This window comes from Aedes aegypti, chromosome 3 (assembly GCF_002204515.2).
Source record: "Aedes aegypti strain LVP_AGWG chromosome 3, AaegL5.0 Primary Assembly, whole genome shotgun sequence".
NCBI classification, from domain to species: domain Eukaryota; kingdom Metazoa; phylum Arthropoda; class Insecta; order Diptera; family Culicidae; genus Aedes; species Aedes aegypti.
The window spans coordinates 145,030,031-145,051,279 of NC_035109.1; the positions used below are offsets into that span (position 1 = coordinate 145,030,031).

General features: G+C 37.3%; 1 protein-coding gene across 40 annotated transcripts in view; it reads left to right on the forward strand.

Moving 5' to 3' along the window:
- LOC5575995 (tropomyosin-2) overlaps nucleotides 1-21,249 on the forward strand; it is a 122,325-nt gene that overhangs the window by 35,675 nt on the left and 65,401 nt on the right. Inside the window, exons 2-3 of one of the 40 annotated variants that reach the window (XM_021851678.1) lie at nucleotides 821-822; nucleotides 15,117-15,267. The exons of 31 other annotated variants lie outside the window; for them this stretch is intronic. In XM_021851678.1, the coding sequence (XP_021707370.1) occupies nucleotides 821-822; nucleotides 15,117-15,252 (138 nt within the window). In that variant the 3' untranslated portion in view covers nucleotides 15,253-15,267. Of the gene's footprint in view, nucleotides 1-820; nucleotides 823-15,116; nucleotides 15,268-19,829; nucleotides 19,927-20,453; nucleotides 20,739-21,249 lie in introns of those variants that run through there. 8 more of the 40 variants (XM_021851685.1, XM_001655907.2, XM_001655908.2 and 5 more) reach the window with 8 other exon arrangements.

The following is a 21,249-nucleotide window of genomic DNA, read 5'->3' on the forward strand; positions in this document are numbered from 1 at the left end:
CTATTCCCACCATAAAATCTGAGATAAAGTACAAAACCTGTCTTCAAGACTGCCTGTAAGTGTGCTTTCCTTGACCTATCAACGACTACCTCTCTGAGTCGAGAAAAGACTTAAAAATACTTTGGATTCCCAGACGAACTTCAAAGCAGTCCATGAGCTGAGAAGTTCGATTGAATATTACTCAATCTATCAGATATTTATTCTAAGAAGAAACAAAACATTCCATAGGGTTGGAATTTGTTGAACTTCTGACACACCCAAGTAACCACTAGCCCGCTAATTCGCCATTCTGAGCTTATAGGGCTGTTATACGGCTAATATGGGGCTTGTCTGCTCTATACTGCCGTGAATCGCAAGTCAGTCCGATCTGCATTTTCGTCAAAACTGAGTTGACTTCAGTTTTCAACATCTATTTTTCAATGCTTTTTCAGCTGCACTAATGAGATAATATGATTTGTTCGGAAAAATTTGGAAAAAAAACAGCAAGTCAAATTGTCCCATAATGAACAGTAATCGCATATCAGTCTCACTACAGATTTCCGCATCGTGTAAAAATGAATCGTGTTTTGATCATCTTTATATTTTTCTCGGAAAAGTATCGTAATGAAAAGCAAATTGTGGATTTGAACATTTTCTAATCCTGTGGAATTAGAAATCATATGGAAAACGAGTTAGGAAACTTCAAAGCCCTTTTTCTCAATGCTTACTTTTTACAGATGGGACTGACTTGCGATTCACGGCAGTATAACAGCTCTATATTAGCACGGAGGGCGAATTAAAGTGCTATCTGGTTACTCGGGCATTCTTTGTTTATTTGTAGGCGTATTTGTCTGAATAAGTTCTAGCAAACCCCCTTGGAACGCTTCTGGACAAATTTTAGGCGCGTTTGCCTGATCAGTACCAAAAGGAATCGATGGTGAAAATCCTCATGGAATTTCCATAGATTGATGAATTGGTGATCTTGACAAATGAAGGTTCAATCAGAAGAGATTTACATATTCATGTGGAAAATACCACTTATAAGCGACATAATATAGCTTATTTTGAGGTTTTGAAAGACTTTTTGAATGTGTTGCATGATAATTTAATGAAATTGAAGGCATTAAATGATCTCCAGCAATTCATTTTCAAAATCTTTCAGTCTTTATTAATATAAAAGAAATAAAAGAGAGAGTTATTACTTTATTCTATGTCATACACGTAGTAGATTTTTATTTCAGGAGCGCTTTTAGTGGAATACCTGAAGGTACATCTGGAGAAATTTTGAAAGAATGTTTCAGGAGGAAAATCTTTTTAGGGGTCTTTGATGGTTTTATGGAGCTATTTCAAGAAAATAGCGTGAAATTGAATTGAACTCGTGGGAGAACTTTTGATAAAGCTTCTTAGAGAACTTAAATCAAACAAATAAATGAATCCCATGAGAAGTCTGTAAAGGACTATCATTAGTTATTCCTCGTGGTATCATTGCAAGAATTTCTGTGAAAATTATGAAAATTCTATAAACAAATCTAATTTTTTAGTGATATAGGTTGGCAAGAATCCATAAAGGAATTGCCGGCAGAACCATGTTCTTTGTTCTTATCTGGAAATACCCTCACCACTAAGATAGAAACTGATGCTCAGCTTAGTGGTCTATGGGAACTCCAAAGTTATTGACTGTGAGTCTTCTTAGACAGTTTCCATCTCCGTATTTCATAAAAAATTTCATTACGTCAAGATCTTTTAACATATCGGAATCGAAACTATATACCTTCAGCATCACTTTGCTAAGGAAACCTTTACTTAGGTTTCTACGAGAGTGGCCCAAGTCGCATAAAGACATTTCGCATAAGGACGTGTTGCATAACGGACGTTTCTCATAAAGCAGTTTCATCTACACAAAAGTTTAGCATCATCTCAAAACATGTAAATTTGCATCTTGAGATCCTCATGATCAGCAAAGTTGTTGAGCGGATTTTTTTTTTCAGGGGCATAAAAAAATCATTTCATTTTCAGACCGGAATCCTTAGATAATAAAGTAAATCAGTCCTAAACTGCTTGGAAGACATGAATCTTTGGAAAATGCAGTTAAACAGAAATAAATAACTTAAATTCGAAATGAACCAAACCAGAATTATTCAAATAAGAAGTAATTAACATCTGTAATACTTGGATATAAAGTGAATCAGACCTGATGAGCTTGAATACGCAATGAATCTGACACAACGAATCACCTGACTATGAAGTGAATTAGTCCTAAATCATTCAAATATGAAGTGAATCATTCCTGAATCACTTGAATATAAAGTGAATCAGACTTGATTCATTTTTATATGAATTATTTATATGAATTGAATCAAACTTGAAAAACTTGAATATGAAGTAAATCAGACATGAATCACTTATGAATAAGACATGAATCACTCAAAGATAAAGTGAATCAGTAATGAATTCCTCAAATATGAAGTGAATCAGTCGTGAATATCTAGAAAATGAAGTCAATCGTACTTGGAACAGTGGAATAGAGAGTGAATCAGCCCTAAATTGCTTGAACATGAAGTGAATTATACCTGAATGAATGAAAAGTGCAGTGAAACAAAACTAAATGACCTAAATTCTAGTAGACTTAGTAGACCAAACCTGAACCACTTGAATATCAAGTATTTCATACTTGAAACTAGTGAATAAGAGGGAATTAATTACTTGAATATGCAGTGAGTCCGACTTGAATCATTTGAAATCATTTTAACATTAAGTGTATCAATCTTGACACAGTTAATATGAAGTGAAATAGAATCGCTTGGAAATGAATCAGTTGCATATGTAGTGAAACTTGAAAATGAAGTGAATCTGGCGTGCATCACTTAGATATGGAGAGAACCAAACCTAAATCACTTGATTATGAAGTGAATTAGTCTAGATTAACTTGACTGTTAAATTATCTCCACATGTTTTTTCTTTAATATGGAGGGAATCAAACCTGAAACATATGAATATATCAGACATTATTTACTTGAGTATGGAGTGAACCAACAAGACTCACTTGAATATAAAGCCAATAAATCCGGAACCATTTGGATATGAAGAGATTCTGACTTGAATAATTTGAATAAGACGTGCGTCAGGCATGAAACACTCGCACATGAAGTAAATCATACCTGAATCACAAGAAAATGAATCATATGCTGAAACACTTGAATATACAATGGATCATACCTGAATCACTTGAATATGATATGATTCTTACCTTAATCACTTCCACTTCCAAAGGTGTTCTGAACTACATTATGGGCATTATATGGTATCAAAATCAGGACTCCATTAATGTTCCATATCTCGATATCGAGTTGACGAATCAGAGTAAAAGTTGGCTTCTAGGCTTTGTTTTATAACGGGATCGTACCTTTAAGTTCAGGATGCTCAATTTCACATGCTCACCTAGCGATGAGATAGAACTAGTACTAAGTACTAAACTTGACGACAAAATTAAAAATCAATCTGTTTTACGGATGCCCCTGACATTCAGAAAACTTTGCCGAGACTGGAGCTTTCTATCTCATCAGGTTCTCAAGATAGAATTTGTTTGATAGAATATGCTTATTAGTGCCACCTAGCGGCAAAACTAGGAACCTAACAGTTTTATTATTAAATATCCTTGACTTTCTGAACAACTTTGCCGAAGACTTGATCTTTTTATCTTATTTGGATCACAAGATAAAACTAGTCAAGAATGTTCAATTTTACATGCTCACTAACCTAGCGGCAAAATGTAGAACCCAAACAGTTTGGTTTCCTAGGCCTTATAAACTTTGTTGAAAACTCGAGCTTTGTATCTCATGTGAATCACAAGATAGAACATGCTTAAAATGTTCAATTTTACTTGCTCACTAGCACCACTTAGCGGCAAAATGACGAACCAAACTATTTGTTTTCCCTGATGCCCAACAAAAGTATTATGCGAAACGTCCGACCCGCGTTTTGTATAATTCATCCTAGGGATTCTTCAAGTCATCTGTAGTATTCCTGTAGGATGTTTTGAAGAAATTTTAAAAAATATCTTGAAATTCCTTTCAAAGGTCTTTCTAAAATTCACAAAGGAAGGTTACTAAAAACTGAATGGGACTATAATCCTTTATATTCCCTAAAAATCAATCCAGAATAGTCCCAATTTAATGACAAAAATACCCCAGAACCTCTGAACATTACACATGTTTTTCTTAAAGCATTACTTGACAAGCTAAAGTCTAGTCATACTTTATGAGGAATTTTCTTTGAAGCTTATACCAATTTTCAATGAAACATGCTAACTGTTGATAATGTGAAGATTTGATGTGTGTCAAATTACTATGTGTCTCGCCTCATGTTGAATAGTATAAAGATTTTGTTGTAGAGAGTTCACCTGAAATTCCTTCTTATATTTCTTCAGTAATGGTGCTAGATTCTTTTTTAGCGGACTTTTATAAATTTGACATTATTTTTGGTCAAAATTCCTTCCAAGAATTCCAGGTTAGGTGTCTCAGTAGTAACCATTTTAAGGAGAACTATTGAAAAACTTTAGATATACATTTTTAAATGCTGACCACACGTTAAACTATAGCATAATCCGTGCTCTATTTGGAAAATTTATTACTGTTCAAAAATCATTTTGTGTACTAAAAATTGAGGTGGCGAATACTAAAATATTTGCACCAGTATGGTCTTATCTGCTGGTGTGCTAATCCAACTCGGTCGAAGATTTTTGACATTAGAGCGGGTCCAGATCACGTGGGGATCATACGGGAGCGTGCCCCGCTCAAGTGTCACAATTTTCAGATCGAGTAACTTTAGTACACCGGTGGATTAGACCATACCATGTTTATATTTCTGCGTCCTGAGTTCGCTACCTACATTGATGTTTCATGAGGGTGGCGCATTAAGGAGCATCATGATAAAATGTGGTGTAAAGGAGCTACAATTTAAAGAAATACGATTATTCTGTGCGCTTTCAATTTCAAAGTGATTTTATGAACTCTAAATGATTTATGGCTATTTGAGACATAAAACGATGAATGCTTAATGCTGGTACTATGGCGAATACCGGTACATCAACCCTACAAAAAATTATTCAAGAAATGCTTACCGAATCTTTAAAAGGTGTTTGATTAGAAAAATCTCTTGATTTTTCGCTACAAATCTTTAAAATTTTGCCTGAAAAATTAACGTTTTAATCTATCAAGTAAGCTAGCGTTCATAAATTAAACAAATCATGGCAATCATTGATATCTGTTTTGTTGTTCAGCTAACCGCACAATAAAAATGTGAAATTGTAGTTATACTGGTGCTCATTGAATTAACCTCTGCCTCCGAGCAACACAACCAAAACAAACAGACAAAGTAGCGGTGAAATTTCCGAAACCCGCCAATGCATAACAATCGCCATGAGCAGTTTCCTCAGTTTCTTTATTTCCAGATGACTATCGCTATCCAACGAAAACCGTCAATCTTCTTTTCACCATCGCGATAATCTATGACGGGTGAAAAAGAGGCTGATGATAATCGAATAATAATAATCATTTCCAAATTTTCCTCGCCAATCTGCCGGGCTAACACGCGTGCAATCGTTGCTGCATGTCGTCATCGTGCTCATTCATCAACGTTACATGCTTCTTTCGTACGCTAGTGAAGTACAAATATAGCTACATGAAGATAGATGATGTGCGAACGAGATTTTCGATTGATAACAAATCGAATGAACTCGAATCGATATCATTTGGGGCTGTCCATTAATTATGTAAGGGTTTATGGGGACAGGGGGGGTTTGGGATTTCTTACGCGCCATACAATTTATTTTTAATTTTCATACAAAAAATCTTACCATGGGGGGAGAGGGGGTTGAAAAACCCTGAAAATTGTCTTACGTAATTAATGGATCGCCCCTTACGCCTGAAACAATCGTTTCGATTCTCGATCCAGAAGCAACGGCAAACCCCAAACGTGGAAGCTATCCACCGGTCTTCGTCAGTGTTCAATGAAGCTTCTTCACTCGTTGAACTCATCTATCACCTGTTATGCAATTCGCATTACCCCTTTGCATTCGAATAAATCCACTCAGACTGGTGGCGAGTCGAGTGATCCACACAGCTGACGATCATATAAAAAATTACTCGCATCGCGCGCATTTCTTTTGTGTGTGCGATGAAGAAAGCCTATCTTCGACGCAAGCGTGTTCGCGCATTCATAGCCTTCTCTGATCGACGCAAAAATGGATTTACCCGTCTGCTGTTACCCTTCTTACGGCTTCTATCAAGCTTTCACTATCAGTGGAAGAATGTTTCATGTGGACTAATGTTTTTCTTGTTGGCATTAACGTCCCAACTGGGACAGAACTTGCTTCTCAGCTTAGTCTTCTAAGAGCACTTCCACAGTTATTAACTGAGAGCTTCTTTTGCTAAAGTTTCTATTTTTGCATTCGTATATCGTATGACCCATTGTGAAAGCATCCTGCACCGACCGGGAAATGAACCCAGACACAGCATGGCTTTACTTTGTAGTCCCACACAACGTCACCACTGGGCTAGAAATCCTTTATAAGAGAGATTCGCGGAAGCTGACATTTCTGTCAAAGTGTGAGCCAATCGAGCAGCGAGAGCTGTCAAAGTGTGAGCCAAACGAACATGCGTTATGTTTGTTTTGAACTTTTCTTGAGAAGTAATGTTATCCACTTGAAATTATTTCGGTAAAAGTAATTTTGCATGAAGCAAAATAAATGAAATATTTTTCTTTATTAATTTTTTTCAATGCGATTTTTAGTTGTTGATTTTTTGGGCTGTTTATTAGTTTGAATGTGTAGCTCAAAGATCTATAACGAAACAAAATAATATTTTTGGCGATGAGGAAGTCATGTCCGTGTTACAATATTGTTCTCGACGCCGAGCAAAATCAGCACTGCTGGTCTGTTGCCAAATATTTCCATTTTACTTCCGCGTATCTCTCTATATAGGATCACTACACTGGGCTTAGGAAAGTCCCCAGGTGGATTAATCTCACATACTGTTTGAAGCCCGCTTATAAAATCACCTCTCGTACCAATATGAGGCGCACTTTTGCCTGTAACGGTACCCTCGCGAGGCCTCGTTCTGCTTTATGACGACCCGACTTACAATGCTAGAAACCGCGAAATTTGTGTGTAAATATTTATTTATACTCACAATATAATTAATTACTATGCTTTGGCGCAGCCGGCAGTTACCGAACACCGACCGTAGCGATAGTGCGCTCTTTAGCACTCGGTACCGTTTCATTATATTTTTTATTCCAGCAAAGAAAATTTGAGCATTGATGGCCTTTCAATAGGGTGTCCAAAAAACATGGTCTGCGAAGTCATGGTGTTGAACTCTAAAATATTAAATATGATTGTTCATTGCTGTTTTGTTGAACAAATAAACTTTCCAGAAAATCGTTTAGAGCGTTTTCAAAACTGTTTTGCACTTTGCCCTTTGATGTCACTATTTTTTTTATATTACCTTTTGGAACTAATTTTACTCGTTTGTCTTTAATACTATGATCACAAAAAAATGTATCTATATTCTATTAGAAGTAATCTAAAAATCAATGAATTTATCGATTTCTCTGACTTTGTCCTTCAAAAATATGTTAAGAAAGTTAAAAATATGTTAGCCTGAAGTTTACATCAATAATGCAATGCAATATGCATCAATTAGGATTCAACATTATGTAATAGGACACGAAATTTTCAACATTGCTTCAAAGGCTTGACGTTTACCCAAACTGAATAAGAAAAATTTGAAAAGTAGGCGAATCAAGCTGTTTTGCAAACTGTAGTCTACGATCCTAGGCAATTAATCAAATTTTGTTCAAATCAATTAATCAGACAAGTAGTTTTGAGCATTGTACCTTTAAATTTCGCCCTAATTGCTTACCTTCTGACAGATATGCGTATTTCGAGTACCACTTGCAGTCTTCTTCAGTGTCAGATACTCGCATCCACTATAAGTGATAATCGAAATGCGCGTATCTGTCAAAAGATAAGCGGAATTGAAAGTTATGATGTTCAAATCTATTTTTGATTGTCTTCATTGCGATTTTGCTCAGAGGTTTTGCATACATTATAGAATTCAGAAATATGATTAAATCTTGTTTCATTCCAAAACAATGGAGAAATGTCCTATGTGTTCTTAAATTCAGTACTCCAGGTCTTCAAATCCAGTTATTTCCAATTCAGAATTCCTCAAGCCTATTTTGAGGTATCAAATACTATAGCAGAGCTCATAAATTGTTCAAGCTCATTTACTGTTAAATTGAAACGCATTTTGAAATGAATAATGCAAATTTAGTAAAGTTGATAAGGTGTAAGTTATTCAAATCAAAGACCCATGGATATCTATATTTTTATTTAAATTTATGTTCGAAACACACCTCAAACTGGGTATTATTCTAGATTTAAGCTCTTCTTTTATTCAGTATGCATCTCTGCATAAAAAAGATCTATAGAGTTTTGTTTAAACATTGTAAATAAAACTCTCTATAGAGCTGTTGCATATTGTTTGCTTTGAAAAGCCACAACTTCCTCAGATACACTCATTATCTCTTATCCAAGTAATTTTGCATTATTGGCTATCATACAATGTGGAGAGCCTACTCAAAAGGGCTAAAGATTTCTAGTGAGAAAGAGTTAGTTAAGTGTTCATTTTACTTGATTTAACTGTCATTTAAAACAATACATTATGAGTCTTAATACAATTTGGCGATTTTTCAAACCAAATGACCATTTCAATCGTGCCCATAAAAGCGTCATTTTTTCGAAATGTGTTATATTTTGACGTTTTCAAAGTCCACTATTTTTGAAATATTTCTTATTTTCTCATGAGTATTTTTGGATAGTGTACGATATAAATTTCAAGTGATATCCAAACTTATTATCTACAAAGCTTATAAAACCGAGAAAAACTATATTTTGGGACATTTGTTGGTAAATGCTCATCCTAAAATATGTGTACGATTATTTACTTCAAAACTTGCAAGCCCTACCCAATTGATCTAGGGTTATTGTGTTTTCGGCAGCTTTGTTCTCTTCGTCATGGGTGGTTTAAAAAAACTTAAAGCTACTAAGCTCAAAATATGATTCAATACTTTTAGCATAAAGCGTGTGCTGAAACTGCCGAGTTTCAGAAGATTTGACCTTATTCTAGGTCCGCATGACAAAGAGAACAAAAATATATCTTTTATTATAGGGTAGATGTACCAGTTATGGACAATGGTTCCCTATTTCGCCATACGTGATAATTCAATTGTTTTCAAAATTTTGATCATTTTGTGTGCTATAGTAGTATGATTTCAAATATATCTTGATGTTTAAGCATTCAAAAATATTCAAAATTTGAAAGTTTTTGAGAATTCACATATGGTTAAATAGGGACAAATTAAGCCATAACTGGTACAATTTCCCTATTTACACTTCAAATATCGTGTTGAAAAAAACTTTACACGGATTACCGTCATTAGATAAAGTAGGAACTAAATATTCAAGCAGCTGGTACTCAGCGTCCTCCGTACCAAATTTTGATTTTCTTTCAATGATCTTCGACCCATCATATTTACATGATTTTGGGTGAATTCCATGTTTCTACTGATGTTCAGTTTGTTTCCAGAGTAGCGAGAGACAGGAACGTTTTTATTGTACGGTGGAAAAAAAACTTTACAATTAATTGGCACGCTAGGAAACGAAGAAATTTTTGATTTTACGAATTTTGACTGTAGACCACACCCAGTTGAGCTCGACTAATTTTCATTCTTTTATCGAGGTCCGCACAGCTGAGTGGTCAGCAATACAATTTTTTGCAATTGCTCATCGTAATAGGCTGTATTTCATCACGCCAACATGTCATGAAACGGCCTACTTTCCTGCATTGAAGTATGCAGTGCGGGAAAAGTCATCACGCAACTGAAACCAGTGCTGTAATAATTCATTACACAACGCTTTCTCATTACGCAACTGTTTTGAGTTGCGTAATGAATCATAACCCAACAATTTTCAGAAATTGTAAAATAATGGTGAATGCATTCCGATACAATTTCTGATACCCTCAAGTGGTCTTCTACGAAATTGCAAAAAATGTTGTACGTAACTCGTTGCAGAACTCGATTTTTACAGCACTCGTCGTAATTATTCTACTCGGCAAGCCTCGTAGGATAAATTTACAACTCGTGCTGTAAAAATCATCATTCTGCAACTTGTTCCGTAATAGTAGTTTACGTTTAATTGATATGTCAACAATAAATTAGTTTTTTTATAGCGGCACATTTGGGTACCGCTGACATCGAACGTCACTTGAGATGTCAGCAAAAAACTATAACCGTGATTTACACAGCCGAGATCAGCATTCTGATTTAAGTGTGTCCCGAAATTTCGTCGACCAGACAATTTTTGACCAAGATACAGTATGATTAAGGTATCTGGGAGGTTTTGTCGAACGTGCAATAAGAACATTTCTGACTCCCGCTACTCTAGAGAAAAACTGAACACCACTATGAATATGAAATAAAAATAAAATCAAGTAAACATGATGGGCATAAACTCATAGAGAAACATCGAAAACGGTTCACAAGACACTGAGATCAGCTGCTTGAATTTTTAGTTTCGACTTATTTCCTATCTCGGTATTTGGAATGTTACTAATTTGTCAATACATATGAACTAGAATGACCAAAGCTAAGCTGGATCGGGCCTGGTCGAACTCCCAAATAAGAACCGATTTAAGGTGAAGGTGCATCGAAGCCAAACCTCAAATTTTCCAGAACACGAATCTGAAGAACCAGACAACCGTTTACGTTTAAAAACCGATCGATTGGTCACCACCAGCGAGTGACCAATCGATCAAGTTTCAGCTTGAATGGATATCTGGTTCTCCACATTTTGTTTTCTTGAAAATTTGAAGTGTGGATTCGATTTATCTTCATCTTAACAATCATGTTCGATCAAAATGACACTGTCGAACAGACCACACAGTCTCGCCCAGTGTGATCCCACATTTAACACATTCACCTCACATCGACTCTCCAGCGTTGATGGTATGAATAATTTATACGGGCAGGTCTTCAACCCGAGGCTGCTGCCATTAAGTATTTTATCTGTGCTCTTCAGGCAGCAAAGAGTTGGCAAATGTCCAGAAAGAAAAACGTTTATTGCAGTGTAGCATTTGATTGTTTCAACGGTCAACTTTTAAAAATACATTTCTTCCCCTGCGTGAAATGCGCCGGATTTACAACCATCGAATCGTCTGAAGGAAATTTCATTTCCATTGCGACGGAGAACCACTGTGCCACCAGCAATCTTTCCGACGCCCATGGCACCATCTATTGGTCAGCTTTGGAAGCATTGATGCCATGACTGACCGGGACGGAGTTGCATTGCGATTTCGCCCGATTTATGCGCGATTTTAAAAAGCGAAAGCCTCCCCTCGTCTTTGCGTGGGACTGACGGTTTTTCAGCAGCTTTTCCCGCGAGCGTTTCATTGTGGGGTTTGTAAGCGGTTTTTTTAATGTGAGTAAGTGAATGCGGTAGAGCGATTTTCCTTTCGATGGATTAGCATAAATTAATTCTCCGCGTGACTTACTGCATTGTGGAAGCAGAATGCGTTCTCATTTTAAATGGAATTTTTGAAACTATTAATTAAGTGAAGGCGCTGCATGTTAATCAGAAGTAGCCCATTGTTTTAGTTTTATTGGTTTTACTATTTTGAGACCTTCCTCAGCCGAGTGGTTAGAGTTCGCGGCTACAAAGCAAACCACGCTGAAGGAGTCTGGGTTCGATTCCCGCTCGGTTCAGGATCTTTTCGTAAAGGAAATTTCCTTGACCTCCCTGGGCATAGAGTATCATCGTACCTGCCACACGATATACGAATGCGAAAATGGCAACTTTGGCAAAGAAAGCTCTCAGTTAATAACTGTGAAAGTGCTCATAAGAACACCAAGTTGAGAAGTAGGCTCTTCCCAGTGATAACGTAATGCCAAAAAAAAGAAGAAGAAATGAAAAATTCCACATGATTTGCTGCAGGAACATTCACAGAGATTTTTCTAGATATTCTTTCAGAAGAAGAATTCTTTTTTTCAGGGATTCCCACAAGAATTCCATCGGTGATTCTCCTAGAAATTCCTTCAAAGATTCTCAAGGAATTTCTCCAGGTAGCTTCAGGTTCCTTACAGAACTGTTTCCAGCAATCAACTAAGAATTAGCTGTAATTATTTCCAGAATCCCTTCTATAAATTCTTCATGAATTCCTCCAGGAATCCTTTCAAGAATTCCTCAGGAATTGTTCCATGAATTTCTCTTGGAATAGTTTCAGGGACTCTACAGTGATTCCTGCAAAATTTTTTCCAGGGAATGCTTCAGCAATTCCATCAGAAATTTAACCAGGAATTTATCTAGAAGTTCCTCCAAAATATTTGTATTACTTCTATAATACCTTCACGATTCTTTCTCTCAGTAATTCTTTCAGGGAGTAATTTCTTCAGCAACTCATCGACAGATTCCTTAAGGAATCCCTGCATGAGTTTTCCCAATGGATTTGTGTAGAGATTTCTGAAGAAATATGTCTAGAAACTGCTCTAGGGGTAATTCCAGGACTTACTATAATGATTTTCTAGAAATTCTTTCAGTGATTTTCCTTGGATTTTCAAGGAATTTCTTCTGGCATAGCATTGGATGGCGTTTTATATACCAATTTTGAGGGCTGATTGATTTTTTGTTCATTAAAAGCTTTACATTCGACAACATTTTATTGAAGCGCTGCCGATTTTTTTTGTGTATGTCTGAGTTTGGATTTTGTGAATTTCTGTCCTGATTCTTTGCTAGATTCCATTGTTAACACTGTTTTTATCATGGAAACCTAGCGATACCAGCGCTTATGTTACGCTGCTACTTGTATTGCCATTTGGAAACTTCGACTATACTCAGATGGATTCTTGAAAAAATTCCTGCATAGATTCCCAGGAACTATCCTGCCAAAAATTTAAAGAAACTATTGTTCAATTAAGATGATTATGTGTCTTCTCCTATGATACTTACTCTTCTTAAGATTTAATGATACTTCTTCAAAGATTCTCTTTGAAACATTTTCTCAAGATTTAAGAACCTGGAGACTTAATAAAAAAAAATCATCCTCAGATGCATATGGGGACTTTTCCAAAAGTCCTCTTTAAGACTGTAAAAAATACATCCAATTTGCTAATTTCCTTGAATTCATCCAAAAATTATACTAGCTTTAGAAGATTCCTAAGAAATACCAGCATTTTCACAAAAATACCCGATTTATTCTTTTAACTAGGATACTAGGATAACTCATCTAAGACAACAAAAAATATAGAGATAATAATAAGCTTCCAACAGTTTGAGGTCATTTCTTGACTTTGTCAAAGGCTTTTGCAAAAAAAAAACTTTTAATTTGAATAACAATAATAATAATCTTCCAACAGTTTAAGGACAACTCTTTAATTTGCCAAAGCCTTTAGCAAAAATGTGCTTTGAATTTCATCAAGAACACCGCCAAGAACTGTTTTAAGAAGGGATTCCGCTAAAATACAAAATACTTTTTTGCTTTGTATGGAATTCATGCAGTCACGTTGGCCATTTTTCCAGGACTTCTAAGACTAAGGAGCTGTCTTCAGAAAAATGTTAAACTAAATCCTCTAGAGAATCATGAGAATAGAACGAGAATCATAAGAAAGAAACTTCTTTAATTCTATAAATACCAAGTCACATCAGGGATCCTGTGAAATTTATAGGCACATTTTATCAAAATTCTTCAGAAAAAAAATCTCAGGAAAGGCTTTTATGGAAATTATTTTGGTGGAATTTGAGGAATATTTCATAAATTGCCAAAAGAAACATTTTGAGGATTTCTCAAGAAAAGATATTCTTGAAAATCCCTGCAAAGCGAAAAGAAGTAACTCTGAAGTAATCCACAAAGGAATTCCCGGTGTAATTTCTGAAGGTATTTAAAAGGAAATATCTAAAGAATTTGTTGAGAAATTTCTGGTGATGGCATTGGTAGAATCCTTAGGAGAATGCATGAAAACCCCTTGCCGTACTTTTGATGAAATTGCTGGGAAAACCGTAGAATAGTTAAAAGTACCTGAAATAATTTGTTGGGGATTCACTTCAGAAACTGTAAGGAAATTTTGTAGAATGTAGAACAGTCGAACCTCCATATCTCGATGTTCTACATCTTGATATCCAATGTTTCTGCGGTCTCTTATTTCTACAATCAATTTATTTTTTGGTATCTCGACATCTCCAGATCTCGATGTGTTCTTGTTGTTTTTATTCCTGATGTTGTTCAAACATATATTAAACAATTATTGATTGAAAAATTATTATTTATTTTAAACAAATCGAATGTGACAAAGAGACAACAAACTGAATGCAATTATGTTCTCAAAATTTATCACAAAATCTGTTCTAGAACAAAATCCCATAATTCTACGTTAGCTACCAACACTGCTATTCCAGCTGCTTGACCTATCTCTCAGTGTCAGCTTCGTTTCGCCGCAGTAGGCCACCACTTGAGATTTGCATTTTCCAGTGTTGTGCTTTGTCTAGTTCATAATTTTGTCGTACATTTCCTCGATCCCCACTCACCTCCTCACCGTTCCACACTGCACTGGGTGAACTTGAGACGTTCTGCAAGGTTCAGCAACAGAAAGATGACTTTGATATGCGCGTGTTTGCCCATGATATACACCCCTATTCATTTTTTTCCGTTGCTATTATGGCGCCCATTTAGCGCACCTAGCGGAGGCCCCATAAAGCAGTGCCCGATCGAGTGCCATATTGCCGGGTTGCGATTTTCTCCTTTTAAGGAATTGTTTTTCTCTGTCTCTCGCCCCAACGACCCCCAATATAGTCGACCATCATCATCGAAGTAGTAGTCGCCGTCGTCTGCTTGGCGCTGAGCGCTGCGAGGAGGACGGGAAGCGTGTTGCACCGCCTGCTTGTGACTTACAAAAAACATTCATTACGACTTTGACATGAGCCTGGTGGCGCCGCGGCGCGTCACGTGAAGGTCAATCTTGGTGTGGTTGATGGTCAGTCGATACGTGAGGAGCGTAGATCCTGATATTTTACATCGAACCGGGTCAAGCGAATACGAAGGTGGGTTATTGTTCCATATTGCTTGTAATGCAAGCTGTCTGTGGGGGAACCACAGACAAACAGACACTTCCAGTTTGACGAAATACTTTTTCCTGCAACTAGATCTGCAGATTGCAGTAGTATGAAACGTCAAACATGTACAAAAACGATGTTCGTTCTTGTTAGTGTTACATCTGTTTGTCTGTTCTGTGGAATGCAACCTCTTTGTCGCAAATCTGTCACATTGTGGACCGAATTGATCGCGCTCTGCGGACTGACCGTTGAATGGATCGCAACTATTGAAGCGTAACGCGTGGTTGTTTGCTGAATAATGGCGCGTTCCCTCTCAAATCGGAGTTTTGGATCTTCCGCACATGCGGAAAACCATAGCGAACGAGGCTGCAGTTCAGAATCAAGCGCGTCACAGCCTACCTCGATGTGCCCACTAATAGTTCGTGATGCGCTTTACCAACAACAACGGGAACAATGCGAACTGCTGCCGAAGTTGAGGGGAGAGACTACAAAAATGCTTTATAGTTGGACTGCTGTTGTTTGAAATGTAGAACCTGCGAACGGGAGGTGGGAGAGGAACTGTACGAATAACAAATAAAACGGAAGCGCCACCCTTCTACAGGTGTTTCCACTCCGGAGCGCTTTTGTTTGGTGGAACCGAATTACGCCCGTTCTGTTGCAGTCGAATAACTGTCAGCATGAAGATATTGTACAAACCACTACGCAGAAAGGTCTCTAGTTGCTTGTAAAAGTTATATTTATAGTCATAACATAATAAGTCATGAAGCATTTACAAGAATCAAGTAGAATCTCAATATTAACTAGATTACGAAGGCTCTTTCGCTGCCCTTTCAATCAGAGATTAATATCAACAGCTCTCTCACGTTGGTCACTGTAGCGTAGCGTTGTCCAATGCGAAAAAAGTTGCAGGGGAATCCAGTAGGAATGGTGTTCACAGCCAACCCAACTCGAGGTGAGTGCTTTTCATCAGCACTCGCTTTTTTCGTTCGCCCGATTTTGTTTTTGCTGCACTGAAGCCTCCATTTGCGTAATTGGTCTTGGGCACGTCACTAGAGTTTCAAGTAAATGGAATCATAACGTAAATAGAATTTATTTTACAAAAAGGTATTTCTCATCCTAGAAAATTAATTTGTATAAAATATAGCAAACAGTTCGAAAATAGGACTAATGTGCTAATGTGACTTGATGTTCTACGTTAGCCACGAACTCGTTGGAAAACATGTCTTCATATCTACAAGCGTCTTTGGGAGGATTAAGAACAAGTTTGATACCCTTCCAGGATTAATTAATCATATTCGATGAAGTTTTGAGTACAACAACTGGTAATCTATATCTACCAGCGTAACCAGTGATATTTCAGCGCCGTTTGAACGAGGCTAATACCCAAACAGGCGCATTTACTCTTGTCCTATCATGTTTTATGTAAAACTATCGTTTAAGTTTTCCAACAACTCCTTTGAGTACAGTAATTCAGATCTACACAGAAAAAAATATTTAATTTTCAATGTGATGTAAACTAAAGTCTACTGTAAAAATAAATCAAATTCGTGAGTTATTACAGTATCATGTAAATTTAAATAAATATACATTCAATTTTCAACTAAAAATGATTGAATATTACATGGTCGTGTAAATTTAAAGTGAATTCAATTGAAAAATAATTGATTGGTCGTTGAAATTTACGTTTATTTTGATGCTCCAAATATGTGCATGAAAATAAACTTAAATTTACAACATATTTTTAGCTGTGTACACATGTTACCAGTAATATCTTGTAGATTTCAGAACAATATCTATCTACGTATATAAATAAAAGTGGAATGGTGTTTGCATGTTATAAGTTGGCTTGAGAACAAATCAACGGATTTTCCAAAATTCCTTCCTAATTGTATTTTTCTAAGGCTCCGGCGTGTTCGTTTGGAATAAAGTTTATGGAGATCGTTTGGAATAAAGTTTCAAAGAGATTTTCAATAGCCTACCTCAACACCTTGGGATATGGGCCATCAAATCTACACGTGCAACGAGTTAGCTTACGAAAGCTTGTCAACAAGGATATACATGAGACACAGACTAATTATGTATAAACTTATCTAATTTTGGGACCAAAACAGACCAACCCCTGTTTGGTTCACAAAACAGCGTTGCCAGAAATAATGATTTTTGTTCGGTAATATCTGCACATTATGTCCTCTGCTCTACTTTTCAATTCTCATTGATGCGCGCCAGATTTCAGGTCACTCAAAGATCATAAAAGAGTAGAAAAAACAAACAAGAAGCCAAAATTACAAAACATTTATAACCATATTGGTCCATTTAACTATATCCTTTCAATTTTTTCTTCAGTTTTCCTAGACACTTATTGAACATAAGACTTGATAGATTTTGTTTGTTCAAGTTTGCTCGAGTATGATCTTCCTTTGAACGTCGAGATAGCATTGTGGTTAAGCTAGTAGAGTTGATGGCTTGTGTTCAAAAGTGCTTCTGGTTACCCGTAAATCTTTTCAGTTCAGTTTGCTTGTTAAAAGCGGTTAAACCTTCGAGAGCGCGCTGGTTTTCCACATATTTTATTTCATAGGCATTTTTCGTTGACCGTGAAGAAATCACTAGTTTCAGATCTGAAGACCTTCATTCAAAAGATTTCATTGGTAATCTGAAAGTGTAGTTGGAATCGAACATGCAGTAACATACTTGTAGGAGCTTGCATGAGTGTAAACTTTATCCATTTCTTTACAAAAGATTAAAAAAAAAGATAGTTTGAGATAGGCATTGAAGTCAAATCATAGCAGATTATAGTTATTTGGTCGTGTGTGTGTCTTTGAATAGTACATAACAATAAATAATGCTCCATAACTAAGTCTATAAAATGACTGGCCATCATCTATAAATGAAATATAACAAAGAGCACATGAGATCAAGAAGACTTATTTTGGATTGTTATGAAGGATACAGATACCAAAGACGAAATATAGACTTCCATGCTCCTTGCAGTTGCCCACAATTTTATGGCACATAAGGTAACAGAGCAAAATCTAGAATGCCGTGAAAAATGTACTGCGGTCGGTCGTACTTGGGTACCTTTTGCAGTATCAAGGAATCAAATCCGGAAGAGAGGTGAAAACTCACTGACAGTTGACATGTTTTCTTTCCTTCGTTGACTTTTTCATTAATTCTTGCGTTGTGCACAACGATCAGATGAGCTTATTTTGGTCAAAATCTTATTCATTAATTGTTGCTCACTATGAAAAAGGATATGAATATAAAAAAAATTAAACTCGGCAAAATGAGACATACAAAAATTATCATCAAAAATTTATTTCAAATCGGAAAAACTTCTCATATTTTCAGGGGTTAAATAACTATATATTAGCTAGATTCCCAGCCTTTTGCCGATCCATTTGTGCGACTGACCAGAATTATCGATCACCGCACTGATTTGCTGGCGTAGCTGTTCTTGTTTCGAATGCATCTTGAAAACTACTTGACAGATCGCGATAAAAATTTCAACACTCTGAACTAGTATTACCCAAAATTTCATCAATTTTCACACACGCGATGAAAAGTTACACCCAAAATGTGGAATCATCGAAAAACACCTAAATTTCAATTACGTTTACTTGAATTTTGACGGTATTTCACAAGCTGCCCTTCGAATGTGCGTTTTTCCAGTGACAGTTGGAGACAGGTTCCCTTAACTTTTGGGAGCTCGCAATCTCATCTCTCTCAGGATCAAATGGATTTATACGTTATTCAACCATGCTACCATGAAGAGAAGATCCTCCCCTATCTCCCAGTGGTGATAGTTTTCGTCCTGGTCATTTGCTTAGAAACATGGAGCTACACAATGGCTTTTAGGGTAAGATCACAAGTTATGTGAGATAATGATGTCTCTAGCCCTCGTAAACATCGTAAACATAACTCACGCAAATAGAGGCTTCAGTGTACTGCAGTGCATGTGAGTAACGCAAAGCCTTCTCTTCCACCCATTGATCAAAACTGAAATTGCGTGGATGTGGTGAGTTGACTGGCAAACCGTGGTGAGTTTTGCTTCAGTGCTGGAGCTTCCCAAAAAATCAACGTGAAACACTTTTTTGGCAACTCTGTTCTGACTTGAGTTCCCTCACAAGTGTGCCACATAAAATCATACGTCCCCGTAAGGTGGTTTCCGTGAATGAAATACATCTTCTGATCTACCAGCAAAAAAAAGTATGAAAGTCGGATCATACGGACAAGGTTCTCTCTCAAATGCTTATCTTTGGCACACATGACACGGTTGCGTTACGATGTGACGATATCGTTTCTATCCGTGTACGAATGACCAATCACTCACACGATTGGTCCTCTTGTTTGGGGTCCCCCGTTACCGACCAAATAGAAGGCACACATGCTCAACGGCACACAGTGGGTCAAGACCATCTGGCCAATTACTGCCCCAATGCCGTAACCGTGGCGAAGGCGATTGCAATTTTGTCCTTTTTTGGACTAGCTTTTATAGGAGGCATAAAGTACCTCGATTGAGCGGATGGTTCCAGTGTTCACATTGGACAGTGTTGTGTGGTGAGACCATTGAACCGGATGACGGCAGATGGAGGCACTCACTTACGGCTTCCAGCATAGAACCATCACACACGTATACAGACGCACGAAGGTGGGCACGGGACGATGACGAGGGTTACTATGGGCGCGCCGCCATCTTGGAATCTGGCACTACTGGGCTACTTGGATGGATGTCAGTCGGTTCGATTCGCGGTGGGCTCACGATAGTCAGTATTGTAGTAGTTGTTGACGAAGTGAGTACTACTTTTCGCGTAGAACCGTGTGCCTGCGACTGTGCTGTGTGATCTGTGGCCACTGTCTAGCACTTTTGGGACTTTTACTCGTGTTTTACTGTTTGTGAATGGGTTTAGGCTGCAATTTCGGAACTAGAGGATTACAGTAACATTCGCTGGGTGGAGCACTGCTTAGGGTTTTCTGTGGATGCGGGTGTAGTCAGAGTGAGGGTGTGGGATATTCAAGTGACCTAGTACTGGTGGTGCGTTAGTGCGTTTAGTGCGATATCTATTTGCTCGTGATCGAATTATTGGGAAGGGAATAAGTTATTGATCGTAGGAAGAGAGCACAATTCTTCATTTTTTTTGTGAATATTTCTTGGATACACGGAAAAAGTTTGACAGTGCCCTTGCGTACATCGGTGCATGTGATATGTGGTGCCATTGAGTGTGTGGTAGTGATTGAATTTTTTCATTCGCAAGAAGTTTCCTCGGATAAACTTCTTACGAATTTGAAAATAAGCAATTTGGTGATATTTTTCCTGTAGAAGATCGCGCAACAATAGTGTTCCTCTGCCGTCGAAGAAGCGCAAAAGGAGAAAAAAACGGAATTCATTCCACTTAGCATTTAGTGAATTTAGTTCATATCTACTTAAGCGAAAAGCAAATACAAATAGCGAAGAGTCATGGCTGCGAATTTGCAACAAAGTGGCACCCTGTTGGATGTGCTGAAAAAGAAGATGCGACAGACCAAGGAGGAGATGGAAAAGTACAAGGATGAATGCGAAGAATTCCACAAAAAGCTGCAAGGAGAAGTCATGCGACGTGAGGAAGTAAGTGTTCAAAGCTTAGTCAAAGATTTCCTGGACAGCTTGAGGCTTTGAGGTCTTCAGTCAAACGAAACACAGGAAACGCATTATTGCAGTGTTTCTCCGTCTCGGCAGAAGTAGACGTGATTAATCAGCAAATAGATAACAGTTGCTCGGTGCGCGAATGACAGTTGCGTCACCTCACCTTCTCTGCCTATTTCTGTTCGTCTTCGTTGTCTTTGTCGCTTCGGCCAAGGTTCTGTCAAAGGTTGTCTGATTTTTAACCACTTTTCGTCCATGGAAAGCGTCCTTGCCAGGTCTGTATTTGGGCACAAGACTCGATTAGAGAATTTCGGCAAGTGGCTACGCACCACTACAGCCGTATTCGGTGGAAACTGAAATTGTCGCCACTGTGGAAGATCAGATTCCTTTTTTGATGGTGTTCGTTTCACAATTTGCCACATCAAACCTCGAACACTGGCCAATTGAGACCGACCATCAAGCTCGAAGAATGAAAGTTTAACTAAATTAACCG